The 22,081-nt window shown below is 47.6% G+C and overlaps 1 protein-coding gene across 4 annotated transcripts in view; it reads right to left on the bottom strand.

Annotated features, from left to right (window-relative positions):
• Positions 1-3,062: 3,062 nt before the first annotated feature.
• The window catches only part of C1QL2 (complement C1q like 2), a 34,182-nt gene continuing 15,163 nt past the window's right edge, over positions 3,063-22,081 (bottom strand). For 3 of the 4 annotated variants that reach the window (XM_079310530.1, XM_079310531.1, XM_079310532.1), the window contains 3 exons: positions 9,128-9,298; positions 7,578-8,337; positions 3,063-7,195 (listed from right to left, as the gene is read on the bottom strand). In XM_079310530.1, the coding sequence (XP_079166656.1) occupies positions 7,016-7,195; positions 7,578-8,337; positions 9,128-9,213 (1,026 nt within the window). In that variant the 5' untranslated portion in view covers positions 9,214-9,298 and the 3' untranslated portion in view covers positions 3,063-7,015. Of the gene's footprint in view, positions 7,196-7,577; positions 8,338-8,629; positions 8,648-9,127; positions 9,299-22,081 lie in introns of those variants that run through there. The other variant, XM_079310533.1, reaches the window with a different exon arrangement.

Here is a 22,081-nt window from a genome sequence, read left to right as displayed (position 1 = left end):
ATAGCTTTGAACAAACCTTGAGGAAAGATTATTTAGATTGCCCCATCAGATGCAAATTAAAGCTAAGGCAGCTTTAAAGAACTGCCTTGCTTGAATGGAAATACATATTTCCTTTACGATCTATTTGCATCAGTTTCAGCCTTTTTTTTAGGATCAGCTGGAACATCTTTCCTTTTTTCTTTTCCAAGCAATATAAAGTGCAAATAGCCCTTGAGACACAGCATATGCTCAGCAGAGACACATTTCTGTGTGGTCTTCATACCCCCTCCACTGACAGAGAAGCTTTTGGAAGAAGCTGGTGGAGTGCTGTGACTCACCCAGCCTGTAACACTTTACCTGGGATCACAGCAGGATTCTTACTATGCACAGCAGTGTCTTTTGGATGTTTCACAGGGTACACTGTCAATATGTAATAACACTGCACCGTGAATTATGGAGTTGCTGGAATCAATGGGATTTTGCATATCAATTGCAAACACACCCAAAAAGACAAAGGAATTTATTGGCTTAATTAGTGTTTCAGCTCTAATAGTATTCAGGCTTCATTCTCACACAAATTGATAAATAGCAGCAGTGTTACTCCTCAAGGATGCTTCGCCTTTTGAGAGGGGAGGCTGAAGTTTATGATCCCAGCTCTCTCAACTGCAGGGATGCACTCAGCAGGGGCTTGGAACAGCTGAACTTCAGAGGTGTTTGACACCTTTCCTTCCTCAGCAGGTTGCTACACTTTGGCAGAAGCTGCCCTGCCCTCTTGGGGTGGCTTTTTTTTTTTTTTCTGAAAGGCATTTACATAGTGACGTTTACTGGGCAGGACCAAAAAAGGAACTGAACCATTTCCACCTCCAGGGTACAAAAACTGAGATTCATCTTACATGCCCAAACACTACTTAACCAGCTGCCACAGTGGCAATCTGAGGGAAGATACAGGTAATGTACTTAAGGATTGATTCTGACTCCAGTGTGAAAAAAAATCACATAAGTGTACCTGGAAGCAAACTTTGGCCCTTGGGCTCCCAGCTCCCAAGCAACACAGCTCCGTGAAAAATAAGGTGCTAGAAGAACAGGAAGCAAATGTCAAGAATTCAACTGTATACCAAAACAAAACAGAGAGATCCACCTGGATCTGATCTCCATCACCCCCAGCATTCACATGCTGCAGCACAGCATGAGTGACACAAAGCTGCAGGAACAGCATTACAATAACGAGGGAAGAGCAAGACACCACCTGAAAAGCAGCTTCCTCCCCAAGGACCTAAGACATTTTCTGCATTATCATACCACCAAAATTGCACCTTAGAGCTAAGATCCAGCAAAGAATCATTGTTCATAAAGCCTGTGCTTGCATTTTCAAACAAGTTATTCTCCTGGGCATCCCTCCCCCCCCTTCTCAGCAGCAGACCTCTCCTTTTTGGGATGGGGATCACAACACAACACTTAAATGATAAGCAATTTGTTGACAAAGAGAAATGTCACCAAGAAAACATTTCAGCTGCATTCAAGACAGGGGCTGGATACTTTTTCTGTTTGTTTTTCTAGACATGATCTGGCAGCTGCAAGCGAAACGAAGGATCATGTGAATGTGCCCTCGCTGGGGGGAGCGCAGTCAAAGGCTGCAGGCAAGCCATGCTCTCTGTGTCACCGTGCTCACTGAGCACTGCAGGAAATAATCCTGCATTAATAGGGCAGCAGATCACAGAGATCAAGCAGGCCTTTTCTGTTTCTACCCTAGTTCGTGCCAGAAGAAAACAAAATGGGAGCAAATGCACAGAGAGAGGGATATGCCATCAGCTCCGGTGAAGAAAATCCACTGCATTTATCAGAATATAAACAGAGCTGTGCCACACAGCTGAATGGTTAATTCAGGCTACTTTGTAATTGGAAGGAGCCAATTTGTGGGCATTTGTGGCTTTTTCTGCACGGACACAGGATCATCACTCATAGCTCCCTCTGAATTATGCTCTGCAAAACCTTGAGAGATCCTGCTGAGCACTCTGTGGCAGGAACCAGGACACATCAGTGGCTTGGTACCCTTCAGCTTTTCACCTGAAACCACCAGCTCTCAAGGCTCCAGCCTGAAATGCAGGTGGAAATAAGGGGAATTCCAATGCATGTTCAAGCCTAGGACACCAAGTCCCACCCCAGCCTTAGCATGTCACCTACTCAGCAGCAAATGCCCTGTTCCCCTGGCTGATCCAGGGAACAAGCCCTGCCCTTTACTGGTCTCTTTGCAATTTACCATTGAGGCAATTAACAAACTGCTCCTAAACACAGAGGAATCAAGAGCTCAGTCCCTTTGGTCTTTAATGCCCCTGCTGCCATGCCCCCACAACCTTCAAAACTGAAGCTCATTCAAGAGCAAGTGAGCTCAAGAAATAGTGAAGCATCTCCTCCACCACTGCTGTGGCACCTGCTCTGGGACCAAGGGATTCACTTCTGGACTGGCACAGGCTTGGTCTAGAGAAATGGGTCCCCCATTTGCATGTTACCCTCAGTTTATAAACAAGCTGAACCTCTTTCTGCCATTAAAGGAGAAACCAGCTGAGAGCAGGCTCTCACCCAAAACTGACAGGGTGTGCACACGGTAACAATTTACCTCTCTTGTCTGTAATTAATCTTCCAAGTCTCTGCATCATGTAGGCTTCCACACTAAAAAGGACAAAACTTCTTGCAGTCTCAAAGTCAGTGAAGATTCAGTTAGTCTTTATTTTATTCTGACAGGCTTTTTTATCCCAGAGACAATACTAAGACACATGATTTTACCAGGATTTTTTTTCCCAGAGTTCAGTCCAATCACTAAAAGGAAAAAACCAGCATCTTACAAAAAGAAATGTGTTTAACACAGATTTTAAATAGATTTATATGCAATTTTGTCCCTATTGTCACAAACCCTTTAATATAATTAGTCTATGGCATAAACAGAAAAAGAACACATGAGCATCACCAAAATCCATCCTCCATACTTTTTGAGTTCTCAAATTAAACCTGTTCAGGCACTGTGAGCCCCTGAAGGAGCCAAGCAAAGAATAAACAAGCATTAAATCACCAAGAAAAATGCCCAGAGTGAATTTCAAAAGCAGCAAGATGAAGACCAATGTGTGGTTAAATGCATGGGTGTAAAGACATGAGGCACAAAGAGCAACACTTTGTTTCTCTTACAGCAAAAGGGAAAGAGGAGAACCCAACATGGGGCTGTTCTTGCTGCTGCAGAACAGGGAGCCCAGGCTCTGCTCCACAAGGGCATGAGCATCAGGGAGGAAATCTGCGAGCTGAGATCCTGGAAAACACCGAGGCAGCAGAGCTGGCACAGGACACACAACACCAGCTGCTGTCACAGCATGGATTCCTCATCTCTGTGCCATGGCTAGAGAAAACTCAGCACCAGCAGCTCACCCTCTTACCCCAGACAAAGCAGGATTTCCTCACCCATCTCCCTGGAGACTTGCCAGGAGTTCCCCAAACCAATGAAGGTCAAGACAGAAGAAAACAAGTGCCCAGCCACAAATGCACTGGCTTGTGGAAAAGCAGAGTAACCTGAACACCTTCCTGCAGGGAACAACCACAGACTGGGCAGGCTGGCAACCCCTCAGGGCTCTCAGCAGCATCCCCATTTCCCTTTTCACCATGTTTGTGTGCTCCAACATCTCCCTGCTCCCTTGCACAGCCAGAACTGACTAGGCACAGGGCAAGGGTCAAGGTGAACACTGGTAGCACAAAGGTCAAGGATTTGCTGGCAGTATCTAAAGTTACTTTGACAGCATGAACACCTGTCTTTTTGTTTTAATCTTAAGTTTTGTATTTTGATTTTAACTTAAGTGCATGGCTGGGCACGGAAACAGAGAGCACCTTTTGTCTAAAAACTCCAATCTTCCACTCTTTTCTGGGGGCTTTCCCTATTCACATCACACCTGATCACCCAACTGTTAAAAGCTTTTCCTTAACTCATCAAGTAAACACCATCTGAGGGGTCAGACCTCCAGAGCAGACAATGGGTAACGTGTGAGATGCAGTGTCATTTGGGAATCCCAGAGAAAGCTGAAGCCAGCCCCTTGAGTACACTTTCATTCTGCTCTTCCCATCCAAACCAGGGGACAGGGCATACCCCTTACAAACAACCCCTTCCCTTTGTGACATGAAACGTGCAGAACCCACGGAACATTCCCAAGGGCAGGAAGGCTCAGGTGAAACCCACTTCAGGCTGTTTGCTGGACAGTGTGACCCTGCTCTCACCCACAGCCACTGGCAGCACAGGGACCCCTGTCCCCATCCACAGCACTGCCTCTGCTTCTCTGGATAACTGCACCACTGAGCACTGAAGTTTTTCATCTCCCAATTGCTTTTCCCTGTGTTACTTCAGAAAAAAATCAACCCACACACTGAGCTACCACCAAGCTGACTGGGACAGAGGAGCCTGTCCAAGCACCACAGCCACAGATGCTGGGTGAGAGCCATCAACCCCCCACAAAGGCAATCTGGGAAGACCCTGCAATGAGGAGAGGAAACAAAAAAGCCTGTGAGCAGCTGAGGGAGACGTTCATTCTATCGATTGTGTAAACTGTCAGTGGAGTGGCAATGAGCAATTTTTTTTTTGTTTCTATCCTGGGGAATAATCCAGCCTGATAATTAGTACATAAGAGATAAGTGGAAAATGAGACATCTAGCGAGGGTGGTTCAAGCCTCCTCATGACATTGATAATGTGCAGATACATAGATCACTGTCGGGGCAAACTGCCACTGTGAGCCTGTGTCTTCCCATTGCCTCATCAATCCATCATCCTCTTAGCTACTGACACCTTGGCAGGCACACACCACCAGCCCTGCATTTGAATTGAGAGGAGCAGGCTCCACCAGGGAATACAGATTTAAAAATCTAAGATTCAAATTTGTTTAAGTATTGTGAACAGCAATTCCCTTGCAAGGCATCTTCATTGCCCTTTTGCCAAGGGGGAACAGTTGGGTCTTTGTTAGAAGTACAAATTGCTTCTTAATGCAAAGGATAAAGCAGAGCCCAGGCACCTCCTTAGAATTCCTCCTGGCTCCTGCTAATGCTGCTGCATGTCAATTTTAATTTTTTGAAATTTAAACCACGGGCTTTGTGTCTAAGCTCCATTTCATTGAAGGAGGGGGGAGGAATAGTCAAAAAGGATTACGGATCCGGTGGGAATTGAGGATCCATAGCAATTATACTTCATTTGGATGGTCTCAGACACTGGTTTTAATCATATTCTAAAAAGTACAAATCGACAAGACATAAGAGATTGATAAGTGTCCAACACGTGTACCTGGTTATGAACTCTGCCTCCCTCAGCAGGGGTTGTCAGAGGACAGGATGGAAGATTGCTTTCTCCCTCTGACCCTCCTCTCCAGCCAACGAGAAAACAACACCCCCTGAGGACTAGGAAGGAGACAGGAGTGACTCTAACAATTGGTCATCATGGGGCTGCCCCAAAGTGGGGCTGGAACAAGCCCATCTGACTGTGGCTCCCTTTCCTCCTGCACCATCAGAGCAGGGGCAAAGCTCCAGCCCTGGCAGAGCTGTCCCAGACCAGCTCCTGTCTCTCTGCAGCTGCACTAACACTGCAAAGGGCAGAGAGCTGACAGGGAGGTAAGACCTTCAGGAGGGAAAAATTAAATGGCAGTACAGTAAAACTAAAGCAAGTGCTTTTGTAAATCAATCTAGCTCTTTTAACTTCAGCAGTCCAAATTTACCCTAACTGAGGAGGGTAAATGATGAAAAATGGGGCGATGATGAAAAATGCACCTCCTCCACCAAAGGCTCAGAACCACATGCACTACTGACACACATGTGCATTTTGAAAAAGACCAAGGGTGGCTGGGATTTACAGAGGACCATCAGGAGAAAACCCTTTTAAATGGTCTGAATCCACCAGTCCTGAGCGAGCTTTCTCACCAGCCCATCTCAGGCACTGTGCAGACTCACCTGCAGTCAGGTGTAGCTTCCAACCCATACACACACTGCAAGTGCAGGGTTTAAACAAACACTCTCCTCTGCTTCCTTCTTAGCATTTGTCAAGCATGTTACAGAAATATGGCTTTCCATAATCACTGATTAAACTGCTTTTCCTTCACTGCTTTTACTTTACTAACCTCTGGATCAGGTTTTAACCCAGTAAATCCGTTTAGGAGATTCACTCCATACCCCCAATTTCACCTCTTGGCAACTGTGTGCCTTATTTTCACAAAACTGTGTAAAGGTGAAGCTTTTTTCCTCTCTCTCCACTTCTTCCCAGCCCCCTTGAACTATATTCAAGACCTAGGCAACGAACCCCATCCTAAATTTAAATGTTACTATAAACCTAAGGGACTGAAGTGACCCCTGCCTTTACTTCCCACCCTCCTGTAGCATCACCACAGTGCTCCTTTGTAGCACTGGAAGAGACAGAAAGCAAGAAGGCATTGTCTAAAAACATAATTTAATGTAGTATTTGGGTGACTGTGGTCAACGACCAAATTCTTTTGCAGACAGAAACAGGTTTGACGTTAATGACACCACCATTCACACGAGCATTGCATTGCACAGAAAGAAAAGTTTACACTTGACCCCATACAAAGCAGCAGAGGAAAAAACAGTTATGATCCAGTCCCACTTTTGAATAGTTGAGCTGAAAATTCATCATCGTCATTAATACTTATTGATGAAAAAACGTGACCTGTTCAAATTCCGTGTGTGACACAGTCCAAACTCTGGGATCTTTTAAACCCTCCTGGAACCACTTGAGAGTTTCCAGCTGCCAAGTTCCTTTTGTGACACACTCAGGTAGACAAAGGGAGTGCGGGGGTCAGAAGAAATGGGGAGAGTAAGGAAGGGGTTCACTTTGTTTCATTTCTATTTCGTTTCCACAAGGGTGAAAATAAAAAGATACAAACTGATAATGAAGCTAAAGTGACCTGCGGAGACAGTGGACACCAGCAGGAACAGCAGCACGACAGGTTATGGAATTGCCAAACAGCCCCATGTGCACCAGTGGCAGGGCCAGTTGTGTCGTGTCACGCGTGGTTAATCAGGGTATAAAAGAAAGCCAGAGAAAGTGCTGTACTTATTGTTGTTGCCTCCGTGTGCTTTGCCTCCATCCAGCTTGACATACACTTCGTCGCCGGAGTCCAGGTGCAGCACCACGCTGTTGCTGGCATAGTCGTAGTTCTGGTCTGCGTCTTGGGCGATGGCACTGGCCCGCACCTGCCAACACAGCCGCTGGGCACATCAGCGCCCTGCCCCTCTTCCCCAGCATCTCTGTCAGCCCCCCGAATCACTCTTCTGCAGCCCTCCCATCAGCCCTCCACGCACCCCTTTTCGGGCTCCATCAATGCCCCGAGTCCCTCTCTCTCCCACTACGCTGTGTCCTCCCTCCCGCCCCTGCGCTCGCTTCTCCCCTCCCCAAGAAAGTTTGCAAGCCGCGAGTTCGGAATTTGTCGCGGCTCCGGAGGCGCATCCCCGGCCCGACGGCGCGAGGGATGCTCCCGCCGGATCGCTCCCCGGGAGCGGCGGCGGTGCCGCGGGACGGGAACGGTGGGAGAGGGACACCGGGGGCTCCCGGGCGGGGGGAAGCGGCGGAACCCACCTGGCCGTTCTTGCAGAGGTCGGCCCACATGCTGGTGCCGTCGCCGCCGCGCATGAGGATGTGGTAGGTGAAGAAGTAGATGCCGCGCACCTGGCAGGTGAACTTGCCGCTGGCCGGGTCGTAGTGGTTGCCCAGGTTGGTCACCACGTCGTCGAACTTGAGGACCTCGTAGCCCTCGTGGGGGCTCTTGAGCCCCACGTAGAAGGCGATGCGCGGCCCGCTGAAGGCGGCGCTCAGCCCGCCCGCCGCCTCGCCGCCCGCCGCCGCCCCGCCGCCGCTCCCGCCGCCGCCCGCGCCCGCCAGCGCCAGCCCGGGCAGCCCCGGCTTCCCCGCATCGCCCCGCTCCCCGGGCGGGCCCCGCGGCCCCGGCGGGCCCGGCTCCCCGGGCGGCCCGCGGGGGCCCGGCTTGCCCGGCCGGCCCGGCTCCCCCTTGGGTCCCTGCACGAAGGGCGGCGGGGGGTTGGCGCCCAGGTCCTGCAGGGCCTCCACGGCGGCCGTGCTGCCGGGGCCGGGCGGCCGCCCGCCGCTGTACGGGTCGCAGATCATGCGGCAGGTGCCCATCATCTCGTAGTGGGCGCCGGTGTCGGCGGGCGCTTGCAGCAGCAGCAGGGGCACGGCGACCAGCAGCGCGACGGCCATGGCCAGGGCGAGCCCGGCGGCGGCCAGCAGCCGCCTCCTCCGCTGCCAGAGCCGGGCGGCGGCGGCGAGCAGGTCCTCCTTGCCGTGCGAGGCGATGGTGGCGCGGGGGGCCGGCCGCTCCCTGCGGGGGGGACGGCAAGAAGAGGCGGTGAGACCCCGCCGCCGGCGCCTCCCCGCCCGGCCCCCGCCTCAGCCCGCCCGCCGGCCGGCCGGGAGCCCCGCCATGCCGAGAGCCGCCCCGCTCCGCTCCGAGGGGACGCGGCGCCCCGTCCGCCCGCCGGGGCTGGGCGGGCGCGGGGGCGTCGCCTCGGCGGGCGGGAGCCCGGCTCTACCCCTCGGTCCCGCGAGGGGGGACGGGCTCGCCCGCCCTCGTCGCCGCCCCGACGTGGGGGGCGCGGGCAGGGCGGACCCACCTGCGGGGGCCCGGGGCGGAGCCGCCTGGGGGGCTGCGGGGCGCCGCCGTCGTTGCGGTCCGCGGGGCGCCCGTCCGGCAGCGCCTCCCGCCCGCTCTCCGCAAACAGCGCCGGTGGCGGCGCGGCCCCCGGGCGGGGCGGGCGGAGGGGAGGGGAGAGGCGGGGGGCGTCCCGCACTTCCCCGGGCACTCCGGCTGCGGGGGGGACCGCGCCCGCCCCGCCGGCACCGGCGGAGTCACTGCCGGTGCCGCCCAAACTGCGCCCCGCTGAAACCGGGATGGTCGGGGACGCATCGCGGTGTCCCGTTCACCTGCCGCCTGAACTGCTTCCTCCCCGCATCTTTGCATCCCTCCGTCCCTCCATCCCTCTGCCCGCAGCGGGACGGCCCCTGCGCGATGCCTGAGCCCCGGTCCCGGCGGGGTGAGCTCCCTGCCGCCCCAGCACGCACAGCTTTCTGCGGGAGGGGGCCGAGAAAGCCCCGGCCAGACAGCAGGTCACCTCAGAGCGGTCCCCGCGGCTTCCTCAGGCTCCCCGCGTCCTGCCTCGGCGGCCCAAAGGCGAGCGGGACAACATCGCGGGTGCATCTTGCTCCTCTGCACATCCAAGTGTCACCGCAGCCCGTTACACCCTTCCCGCTTTTCCAAAGGCTTGCCGAGTGAAAGGGGAGCCCTAGGAAGAAATGCCTTTAGCAGAGTTCAGGCTAGGTTACAGCACGGTATTCTGTAGTTTCCCTGCGTAATGACGGGTCCAAATCAAGTGGGTTTTCCCGCGAGAAAACTGTGATTAATTGCCTGTGATTTTCCGAGTAAACGGTGGTAGCACCGCGGGAGCTCCGGCATCGTAACCTGCCTGCGGAGATCTCCCCTGGAGAGAAAGCTGGGATCTCACCCGCGTCCCTCCGAGCGGCGGGTTAAGCACCTGTCCTGGAAAGAGAGAAAAGAGAGGTACAGGGATAACACAGACTGCCTCGGGGCAACATTCCGTGTCCCCTCGGTGCGTAAAAAGGGCGAATTCCCGTCGGGCTCGCTGAGCTGAAGGAAATCTGTTTGGTCTTAAAGCAGGCAGAGCTGCAGGTCGAAGGAGCGAGCCGCCCAGTCTGATCCAGCGCCTGCTGAAGCTGATGGCCTGGAGGCATCCTATGCAAATAGGGACATACAGGCTTCTTCCAAGAACTGTGGAAATGCCCTGAAAGGACTTGGGACTCTTTTGATAGTTTTTCTTGAAATTTAAGGAGGGGACATCAAGGTTTTTCTGTCTGGAGTGCAGCGCTTCAGGTCTCATCTCAGTTATATCCTTGCGTGCATCCAGAATTTTTCTTGGAATTATTCAGGCTTTGCTCTGCTGTTGCTGAGATCAGGGTTTAGCCCTGTCCTTTAGAGTGTCTCTGATTATTTTCACCCACATCTATATACTTGAAGCTGGAAGGGAAATTAATTTTGTATATTAATACCTTTGCCTGTGAATTGTATGGATAGTCACATTAAAGTAACTATTTCTTAGCACAATGGAGCTAAATGTTTTAAGAGATGAGATTATGAGGAAGACGTAAATCCTTTTCCTCTTCTCTGAATTGAGTTGCATCCCACAGAGTTATTTTAAGCCCCCACACGTGTCTAAAGCCTTGTGAAATTATTTCTAATAGTTGTTTCTGTTCCAGCTTTAGTATAATTTTCCATATATTAACTGTGCTAAATACAAATAAATTCACAAATAAATTACACTGCTTCGCTGCTCATCCCTACTTAAGCTTCTGTTAATTTCCCTTTTGTTCTGGTATTTGTCACTCGCTCTGTTCTTCCCATGTATGTGGATCCTTGCTATTCCCCCAGAGCTCTTCAAACCCCCCTAAAGTGGCTTTTTAATCTCCTGTTTTCCAAAGGCAGCAGCCACACCGTAGCTTTTCTAAACCTTTTCTGAATAATTAAGTTCTTGCATCATTTGGACTCTGTTGCAACGTCCCAATTTGCAGCAACTCACTTCTCTAATGATGTGACCAGGACTGGGAACTATATTCCAAACAGAGGCTCACCAGCCCCTTCTGCAGAGCCAGAATAATTTTAAGTGATGAGGTCTGTTATTCCTATAGACCAACAAGGACAGAAGAAGAGGAAGAAATATATTCTAACTTTCTGCAGGACAAAATCGGCACTGTTCTTGATAAGGAGGGTTGAGCATTTGAACAAGTAGGAAGAAAAGATTACAGAGACATCAGCAGTTAGATTAGGGGCCAAATTCTAGCAATTTTGTTTGGGAATAATTGAATTACTCCTCTGCGATGTGGTGTGATGGACTGATCACCTAGTTAATCCCTCCTCAGATTGCTTTAAGGTAAACACAATGTGACTTTAATGTATAATTCCAGTAGGATCTATATTCCTGGAGACCTGGAGTTACTGCCTGACTGATGCAATGCATTTTGTGCCCCAAGACGTAGCACTTGTGATCCTGGAGGCAGCTGGTAGCATTTACTGAACCGACATTAGTAATTTGGAATACAGTCACAAAAAGGTACATGGCAACACTTAGGTTACAATTTTAATACTAGACTGCTGTGAGCCTGCTTTCCATATGCAATGGGATGCACCACAGCAGTACAAGGAGAAGGGAATTACCAAATCAGCTAATGAGGCAGTGTCTGAGGCACTGCCACCCCTGCAGGGAGGTACATTTCTTCACTTGGGGTGACAAGTACCAAAGCCCCTCTGAGAGTCAGGCACTCCACATCTTTCCAAAAGTGAGTCAGGCTGGTGCTCCATTGCTGGCTGCTGAGGGCTGGCAAGACTCAGGTGCCTCTGGGTGAGCACAAAGAGGAATAAGGCACCCACAGGGCATCCCTGGTGAAACACAAAGGCTGTCTGGACCTTGGCATTAGATGGTGGCTGACCAAGAGCTTTGGTGATTGCTGTTGTTGGCCAAAGCAATGGTTAAGCACCTAAAAGTGTGTATGGATCTAATTTGAAACTTCAGATGTGGTGTAAGGACATGGGAACCTGACTGATCAGGGAAGCACTTGACAGTTCAGACACTGTTCCCAGATTTGGACAGACACTTTGAAAGAACCAGACACTTTGCATTGAAGCTCCGGAATTCCTTGAATTCCATTGAATGCTCCAGAAATGGAGCATTTCCATTCCTTAATTTCTGCTTCAAGGGACAGCCACCCACCCACCTCAGGTTGCTAGAAACTTTCAAGAGATACTGTGCTCCATCAGATCCACTTCCCACAGTCATTCCAGAGTGTCTGCTGGATTGGGCCTCTCACAACTATTGCAGGCACTCACATTCATACAAGGCAGTGGTGAGGACACCAGCCTGGGAGGTTGGATGTTTCTTCCAGTGTTTCAAATTTACCAGATTTGGAACATATTTTAAAAACTCTTCCCGGTCTTCTAGGAGAGTAGTCTCAGACTTCCAGATGTTGGGTGTTGTGACTTGGATTTTCTTCAGCTTGTTCTCTAGGATCTATTCTGCTGTAAAATGGTCTGTCCCAAGAGACAGAAAGAAAACAATCTGATGACTGAAGGAGCTCATGGCTCTGGGCTGTCACTGTCACTGGGGCTGAGGCACCTTTCAGGATATGGTCAGTCTGTCCATCCACAGGCAAACACAGGACACTCCTGCAGGCTGCAGCTGGCCATCTGTGTTTCTCAGGGAGGATGTCAGCAAGGTGACAAGGAGGAGATCTGGGTTCAACTTGATTTGCTGCCTGAGAAATACCTACCTGTGTTCCCTGGGGAGCTACAAAATCTTCCAGGGTGGAAGATACCCAGAGAAGGTGGAGAGAGCAGAGGATAGCACTGTATGCCCTTATGCTGAACCTGTTCTTCTTTGCATAAAAAGAATTAAAGATTCATTGAGCTCTAAGAGGAAGATCAAAGGTGAGTATAATTTTTAGTTTAGTGGTGAGAGCACCTATCTGATCTGGAGTTTCAGTCTTCCTCCAGAAGCTGTTTGTGAATTCCAGCCAGGAGGACACAATTCCTGTTCCTGAAAGATCAGTCCCAGCTGCTGAACTAAAGACTCTTCTGCACTTGCTTTCTTTTCTCTCAGAAGGTTTATTCTTTTTTTTTTTTTTTTTTTTTTTTTACTTTTTCAGCTGCACATCCTTAGCACAAGCTGAGCTCATGAACTCAAGCATGTGGTTTGTTCCAAGTCCAACAAGAGCTGAACCATCTGTAACCCTGGCAGGATGCAGCAGGATGCAGATCACTGAGGAGTGGAGGTTCCAGGCACAGGTGCAAGGTGACTGTTGTACACTTGAAGACTGAAGGTAGCACCTCCTGAGTTAGGTGCTTCTAGGACTGGACTGGAGCTGAGACAGCCTTTTCATTTCAGTGCTGGATTTAGATGTTTCTATTCTGCCTTAATTCCTTCTTTTAGCAGCTTTTTGGATTTGGCCATTAGGTTGAAAATGTAAGAGCCATTCCAGCTCAGTACCCTATGTAGCAAAAGATGCCAAGAACAAAGTAAGTCCATGCTCATAGTTTCCTGGTATTTTCCCTTAATCTCCATCAACCCATGTCTTAAGGACTTCCTGAGCCATGGTAGGATACTTCTAAGAATCTGAAATCAAGATTATTTTGAGTAAAGGCACAGTACCCTTAGATCAGTACCCTCATTCATCCCACTGTATAGCTTTGTTTTGCTGTCTTTTCTCATAATTGATGGAAGTTATGGATAACATTACACTCTGATCTGAAGTCCTTCTTTCATTGCCTTTATCATATCACAAGATATTTCTCATTGCCAAAATTAACTATCTGGAACATGATGTATTCAACAGCTAGTAAAACATAATACATATATTACACATTTCTTGCTAAAAGCAAATTCAGCTCTGTTAATGTTCAGAATGTATATAATATCATTTTCATTCATGAAATATAAAATGTAATGACACTGATTATTTTTGCTTAATGGGGGGAAGAAGTTTAGAAATTGTTAGGTTTATTGTATTAGCAGCCATCATTCCCCACAAATACTGTGCACTTTTTTATGACCTATGCCAGGGTTTCCAACAGGACTTGTTTTGAGAGCACAAAGCTCAATCTACTCCCATTTGATGGACCCCGTGGGTACATGAGGTCCTGCACAGCAGCAAAAGCATTTTATTACACAGAACAAGGAGGGGAGCTGGTCTTGTCTGTCTGTAAGGCAGAGTTGTGACAGCCCAGAGGCACTTGAGCTGCTGTAGCAATGCATAGATTTCTGTTCATATAGCCAGAATCATCCCCCTGGACTGGCACAGTGCCGTTGGAGATCCTGCACAAGGAGCAGCTTGCACTCCACCCAAACAGACCCTGCAGCTGCATGGGCTCTGCTGGCTCTATCCATCCCTGTGAACTGCTGCTATTTGCATTTTGCATTTTGCCACATCCACGTGCTGCACAGGGAAGCTGGCTCCCCCTCTGTTGGACAAATACCTTTGAGTGTTTACAAGAGAGCAGCTTTCAAACCCCAGAGCTGCCTTCAGGGCACTGCTTGGAGAAATACCAAAAGGTGTGGAGAGGATCAGTGAGAGCCAAATGCCTTTCTATTCCCAAAATAGGTACTATTCACCAAACTCAGAAGAAATCAGCCTGTGTTTTCTGGAAAAAAACAGTCAGAGCAACTGAACCTTGCTTCCCACTTTTGTCCCACTGGGACTTTTGTCCTTGCCTTCTCTCACAGCAGGGTCACACCCTGAAATTAATGCATCTAAGATTAGATAAATTCTGTGAGAACAGAGCAGCCTCAGACAATGACTAAAACTGGTGCTGAAGATGCCTAGTCCAAGAATATGTGGCTTCTCCTGTGCCCAGGAAACTGTCAGGAGCTGTATTGGAGCAGCAGCTGATACCTGGCCCCAGCAGCTGAGGAATAAACTGGTGGAAGCTGGTGGAAGAAACATCAAAGGAGCTCCAAGCTGTTTGGGAGCTGCCTGCTCCCAGAGCAGCTCTTCAGTTGGATGTAGAGTAGGTTTAGAGAGGAACAAAACTGACCTGTAGAAAAGGCAGGATATGAGCATCACCACCTGTCAAACACCAGCTTTGAATGAAGTCTTGATTAGACACAGTAAATTAAAATGAAGCTTGCCCTTAACCAGCTGAATCCAGGTCACAGCAAGAGCAAGTTCAACTCTTTCCTAATTCTCTGCTTCTCAGTATGTGTTTACAAACTGCTTGAGGAGAAACAGGTTGGCCCTAGATTTGTCTTGTTCAATTTGTCTCCTTAGATAACTAATGCTTTTCCAGTGTGACTGCTGCAATAACTCTGCACTATCTATACAAATAAGCATCTGTTTTTAACTGAGCTAGGGCCTTCCAGACAAATACAAATAATTAAGTAATAGTTAAGCATAATTTTTTAACATGATTTGGGAGGTCTAGTAGGAAAGAGATCCTCCCCTTGTCGTCTGAGTACAAGGTGTGCACTTGGCCAAGCTGCTCAGCAAAGTGTGTGTGCGTAAAACCAAACCCCTGGCAGGTTCTCCAGCTGAAAATCACCCATCTCTGTTCCAAGCCCTCTGAAATTCCCAGCAGGACTCAGATCTCAAGCCTTCATGACTTCCTTCAGAAGAGTTGATAGGGAGGCTGGAAAGTCAGAATACTGAATTCAGTCCATTTATGCAGACCCTTTGTCTCAATTCAGCAAAATTTCCATACCTAACCATGAGGCTGAACATTTCTATTCCATGAAAGGAAAACTTGCTGCAGGGAATTGATGTGCATGGACAGCTGGTTTCACCAGGATGAAAGACACACATTAAAAATGCTTTTGAAATGCATTTGGGCTTCCCTCGGGGAGTTTGCTAAGCCTGCAGTCAGGTACCAGAAAGAATTTGTCCCCTTAAGGCAAAGACAAAATTAAAATTAGTAAGAAATAATAGCCAAAGCCACAGGTGGGACAGATGGCATTGAATGGACATCTGTTTGAATAACATTGAGTTACCATGATAGGCTTTTACCCTGCATCCCCCAAAATCAAAGGTGCTCTTCTGCTAACCAAGTAGCATGAAAAGGAAGATGTGTGGGTTGGAAACCCAAAGCTAAGGATGGCAGGGATTGGCAGTGAGTGGGGGGTAAAGGCTGGAGAGGGCATACAGGGGAGCTGGGGCAGGTTTGGCTGCCTGATGCTCTGCTCTGGTTTATTGGTGGCCAGGAGAGGAGCACTGCTGCTCTGAGGCAGCTGTAAGGTCTGTGCACAGAGAAGGGGCTTTGTTACTCTCAGGCAAACAATGAAGAGGTTTGACTGCAACCTCTGGAGTAAGGGCAGTTTGGGGGGTTGCAGAGAGGAGACAGAGCTGGAGACAAAGGTCAAGGAGAAGCAGTCCAGTGGCATGGATCAGCCAGAAAACCTCCTGCACCTCTGAGACACCCAGGGAATTAATAACCAGACTAACTGTGACAACTGTTTTTGCAAAATCCCCGCCAAGCTGAAAGAGTAACTGTGAGAGAAAAACAGAGATTTCTATAAAAATGAAGCTTTAAATAAGCACCAAACCAAAGTAGGCAAGATGACTTTGTGAGATTAAAAATGTTTGATTAAAACATGCTGAAATTGTCTCAAAAATATTCAGCCATGTATAATGTTTTCAATATAAACCCAAATTAAAAGCATGGCAATAGGTTTTATTTAGAAATATCCTGACCTTTCTCGTATGACTCTTGTCCTGCCTTCTCGTTACTTGTCATTCTCATCACTGTATCTTGCTTAAATGAAAAGTGTAAGCTCTTCAGGGCATAGGGCTGCATCTCTGGGTTTTCTCATCCACTGTGTACAACAATGCATGCAGCAGGGACATTCTTAAAAACGTTAAACAGAACACAAATAAAACATTTCATCTCCGATTTTGCAACTTGACTGAATTTCTTCACAAGGAAACTCTAGTGTGGATATCAGTAAGAAGCTATTTGCTCACATTAGGAACACTTAGGGTAAATAATAATCAGGGGAAAGCAGCTCTCTGCCAGGTAATGATGTTTATTGAATCACAGAGCAGCTCCTGGGGAAGGGCAGAGGAATCCCATTGCTCGGGATTTTGAGAGCAAGGTTGGGCAAAGCCAGAGACTGCACTGCAGGGCTCGGTGCCCCGCTGGCAGGAAGACGAATGAGGAGCCCTAAGAGTCTTCTCTATTTGTTCTTCTATGATCCTTATAAGAGAGATTGATGCTGACAGCATCCAGGTGGTGTGTCCGTGACTCAGCTGTCACGTCACTGCTTACGGCCGGGAGCCAGTGAGTCAAGGAATGAAAAACAGGTGCAAGGAGGAGGAGAGCCCTCCCCAAGAGCTCACCTCCAGCCATCCCCTCCTGAGCAGGCAGGGCCAACTGCAGACCACAGGGACACAGCAGAAAGAGAGGCAATGACAGAAGGAGCGGCTGGTCACCTTCCTCCAAGGGCAGCAGGGTTGCAAGCCCTTCTCCACACCTCCCATGGTGTGGAATAAAAGCTTGGGGTGAGTTAATGGACTTCTGTGAGCCAGAAGTGTCCACCCTGTGTGGTAGGTCTGAAGCCCACTGACTCTTGTAACTGTGCTCTGTAGACAAAGCTGTAGATAGCAAGTATTAAATCCATCTGTTTTAGCTCCAGCTAGACAGAAAAAGTAACATGTCTGGCCACATATTGTCATCAATACAAAGTTTACTATTATGGATCTGATTCCACATGACACCCAAAATTCTATTCTGAGAATAAGTCTTCAATAGTGACTTCAAACAGTGACAACAGACACTAATTTCTCTGAAAATCCAAGAATTCCTAGAATACAGAAACAAGCCACCTTGAAAGCAGATTCCTAGGCTCAGGTGGCTTTTGAGACAGTGTCTCTCTGGGTAGGTTCACAAAAGAAATCTGCCACACCTGAGATCTAAACCTGATGTTTTAATTTTTTTTTTAAATTTTTTTTTTACTACCTTGACTGCAAGGTCAGCTTCTTGTAATTCCCAGTACCAGAAGGTCAGTGGCATCTCCAGAGATGGGTACTCCACCACTTTGTCTTTGGGTATGGTCAATGTTTAGCACATGGAAATCTCTCCAGGGATAGAAACATCTTAACCTCCTCAAGAAATCTGCTGCAATGCTTCATAATCTCTACCATATACAAAAAAAAAAAAAAAAAAAAAAAAAAAAAAAAAAGCATAAGGATCTGACCATAATTTCTCTGCTGCAGTTTAAGCCTCTAATTCTTTGTCTTATCCACCATGGACAGAGAAAGCAGGTGATTCCCTCCCTCTCTGTGACAGCCTTTCACACACTTGCCACAATTGCCATCTTGATTCCCTGGTCAGTCCACACTCCAGATGCTCAGTCCATTCCACATTTCTTCATCACTTTTTTTCCCTAGAGTTCTGTTCACTCCCACTCCTCCCCCTGGACTTTCTCTGATGATTCACATCTTTTTTGATCTGAATGAAATTCTAGTTTACTCATGCAATTCATGATTTACCACTGTTATTTGGACTTCTCAACCTCTCCTTCAGCCTGCCAGCTGTCACCATGTGCTTGTAAGTTTAATAAGTGTTCCTTATCCCATCATCAGTGCCTTTACTAATGATCTAAGTAGTACCAGACCCAGATACATGTGCTGGCTGTCACTTATCCCTAAATCACGAGTGTAGCATGGTTTGGTAGCTGCCAGGAAGCTTGTTATGCATTGGCACCCTTTTGTGCAGAGTGCTAGGCAAAATCAGAAATGAAATATGGATCCTGCCCCAAGAAATAAACTTTTTTTTTTTTTTTTTTTTTTTTTTTCCAAAAGGATGTGCCAACTCTTTCGTTATCACACTTTGCATCTGGGAAAATAAGACCATTCATTCTGCACACCCACAAAATGAGATGACCACTTCTTTCTAGAAGTCCCAAAAAATTAGTTATTAGCAGCATTATGAAGAGCCACATCTAAGCCTTGGTTTTAACTGCATTAAGCCTTGCTTAAGTCCAAAAGACTGTCTGCATCCCTCTTGCTGTCTGCTCACTCACTGCCTGCTCCAGCTCAGATGGTTTTCAAACCTGACTGCTCCCAGTCTGAGTGACACATCTTATGGTGCCACAACTGCTGCAGGGTCTGCAGGAATTGTCTGAAAGCCAAGAGCTCTGTCCAAAGGAAGGAAAAATGGCAAAGATATAGGTATGTGCAATGAATGAGTGAAATGCATCAACTCCACGGCTGCAAGGCAAAGTAACTGAGACTGTGGCATTTAGCACTGCTCCTGTTGTGCAGGGTAAACCAATTTTTAGAAGTGCTTAAATCAAGGCACTGGTTGTGGTGAGCAATGAAATTTCATTTTATTTTATGGAGTTTTGATCTGGACAGGCCATTACCAAGGTGAAGTATTCCAGCCAGAAATTCTGTGACTGTGTGTTTGCAGAGCACCTGTGACAGCAAAACAGGGGCTCTGCTGTTGCTTCTGGAGCTGAAGAGTTACTAACAACTCCTGTTGTTTATACATGCAAAACATTTGGAATTAAGCACAGATCTGTGCTCTATTTAAGTGTGCTTTTAATTACTTTTGATTAGGATAAAGAGGATAATTTTCTTTTACAAATTCTCAGGATATTCAGAACATCTGGAAATTAAAGCAATTCTTTGCATGCCAGGTTATTAGTGTCAACTTCAACAGAGAAGAGAAGAGAAGAGAGAAGGGAAGAGAAGAGAAGAGAGAGAAGAGAAGAGAAGAGAAGAGAAGAGAAGAGAAGAGAAGAGAGAGAGAGAAGAGAAGAGAAGAAAGAAGAGAAGAGAAGAGAAGAGAGAAGAGAAGAGAAGAGAAGAGAAGAGAAGAGAAGAGAAGAGAAGAGAAGAGAAGAGAAGAGAAGAGAAGAGAAGAGAAGAGAAGAGAAGAGAAGAGAAGAGAAGAGAAGACAATGGGCTTTTTATTTAATTTTTATTTAGTTCTCTTTATCATGGGATCACAGCAAGGATGTAATTTTTCATCATGGAAAAGCTCACTACAGCCAGGGATGTAGCCAGACAGGCTGGTTTTGCTGCCCTGAGGCTCCACACAGCATCTCTCACCCCCACACTGCCCAATCTGATGGAATTGGGAAGCAGGCATGGATGCTAATGATTTACTGGGAGTGCAGGAGGCTGCTTGTTTTAATATATGGCACATATAGCATGAATGTGTTAATGGAATTCATACTGTAAAAAAATTATGTCCACACAAAGTATGGAATTACTTGGGTAGGATTTATGCAACAGGCATAAAATCCAATGGAAACAGTCTAACCTTTCTGAGGCTTATTAAGTTTCCTTCTTATTTATGGAAATGTCTTAATATATGCAAGGTGAATGTCAGAAAAAAAATACTATAGATTTAGTCAAAATCCAGCTCTTGTTATTTATAAACCTTCACAGCTCTATTCTGCTCTTGTTTACATCAGGAGTAAAATTATTTTAAGTCACTGGGTCCAATCCCAAATCATCTGCATGGCTGTTGAATGGGCACCAGCACTGTGGTGGTGTCAGCTGACCCCAAAGTGATGCTAAGAATGAGCAAGAGAATGTGAAGCTAAAAATGTAATTAAGGGCATTAAAAATTTGGAATTTTCCTGCTTACTCTTGTTGTATATGTTACATTAAATATACATCAAAGTAACACTCTTCCATTCTTGCCTGTTTGAGAGGAGGAAAATGCAGGGCTCCCTGAGGCCTCCCAGACCCCCTAGGACAAGGATGGTTTTTATTCCCTGGTGGTGAGGAGGATATTTATCCAGGTTACTAAAAAAGGGGTGACACTTGAGTAACCAAGCTGTCTCTCCATCAGTGGGTAAGGCCCTTATCACAGCTTCAACCAAACTGTGGCAATGCCTTTCAAAAAATTGCATTCCTAAAATGTCATGGAAATCAGAGAGGCAGAAATCAGTGCTCTGGTAAAAGGAGACAGAGTGTCCCCAAGGGTTACACCACCTCTGGCAGGACAGGCCAGCCAAGGTGGCCACCCTGAGCCACCAGGAGTGCCACACACAGGGCGGTGTTTGCAGTGCAGAGGGAGGAGGTGGATGGAGGGAGAAAAATGTGCAAATCCATGGGAAAACAGGTTCTGTTCTTCATCAGTCTACACATCTTACTCAGTGCATCTAAATCCTGCACAAATTCCATCCTGTACTTTTCCACAGCACTGAAGCATCTTAATTTCTTACAGACACTAATGAATGCAACCTCAAAACACCCCCTGAGGTCAGCTGGGGTTACTAACTGGAGGTGACAATAAATGAGCTCCAGCAAACTTTGCTCTGGTGGTTTCCAACACTACCTCCATCTGCTTGTTCCCCAGTCACTGCTGCATGGCTGGCAGAGAAGAGTTGGGGCTGCTTTCCCACTGCCCCTGGCTCCCCAGCCTTCATCCCAAAACCAGGCAAAACAGCACCAACCAAGGCTGGTGTCTTGGAAAAGAAACTTTTCACCAGCCCAAATCCCAGGGTGTAATGCTAATGCAGGAGGAAATCAAATGGCACCAGGCAGAGTCTCTGGCCTTTGGAGACCTTGCCCCTGGAAATGAGTTTGAAGTGAAGCACTGTATCTTTTCCTCTGATTTTTAAAAGCAAAGGGTTTTTAAACCTTCCTGATGAGGAACTGTCCTAGTTCCATGAGTCAGGGAGAGTTCAGGATGGGGGCAGATTGCAGACAGGAGAACTGGAGTTCTAGAGCCCAGATTTTGCCACTCTGGATGATGATGATGAGCTAAATGCAGTGCATCCTGCTGAGAACCAGCCCTGGAGAAAAACTGGACCCAGGCTTTGCCAGAGTTCTGCCTCACACTGAGGTCTGTCACCTTCTCCAAATCCAACCCCCATCTCTCATGTAACACTTTAAACCCTGCACTCCACACAGCTCCCTGCAACAGCAGCCCAGCAAGGTCCATCCCTCACCCTGGGGACAGGAGACACCCCCAGGCTGTGCCCAGCACCCAGGGGCATGGGCAGGAGCAGGAGAGCCTGGTCAGTAAAGCTCTCCCCCATCACCCTCCAGAGCAGGGAATGCAGCACTCAGAGGCTCTGCTGGGTGCTGGCAGAAGCCACTGGGGCCCCTCTGCTGTTCATCTCATTGAGATTTTTCAGGCTTATCACTTCACCCAGTCCGGGGTAGTAAATGGAGAGCATCCCTGCTCTCAAACTTGAAGCTTCCACTCTAAAGCATGGAGTTTCTTCTAGCCAAAACATCCACAGCAACTTCTATAATGTGGATTAATTACCTGCATTTCTCTGAATTTATTCCCAAGAATAACTCTATTCTCTATTCCTGAAAATTTGCGTTGGTACATATAAGCAAATATAAAATTACCATGTTTATAACAACTACAGGCTGAAAAACTCCCATCAAAAGAACTAATGTTTAGTAAAGTTACTATCCAGTGAAAACCTTTATCTTATCGTGTTTAGACATCTTAACTAGACATCACAGTCTGTATTACTTATAACAGGGTAAGGTTAATTTCTACATCACTCTGTATCACAAAGAAATCTGAAAGCAAT

The sequence above is a fragment of the Erithacus rubecula genome (assembly GCF_903797595.1).
Source record: "Erithacus rubecula genome assembly, chromosome: 8".
Taxonomy (NCBI): Eukaryota; Metazoa; Chordata; class Aves; order Passeriformes; family Muscicapidae; genus Erithacus; species Erithacus rubecula.
Note: the sequence above shows the minus strand (reverse complement) of the source record. Positions and strands in the feature narration are given on the sequence as shown.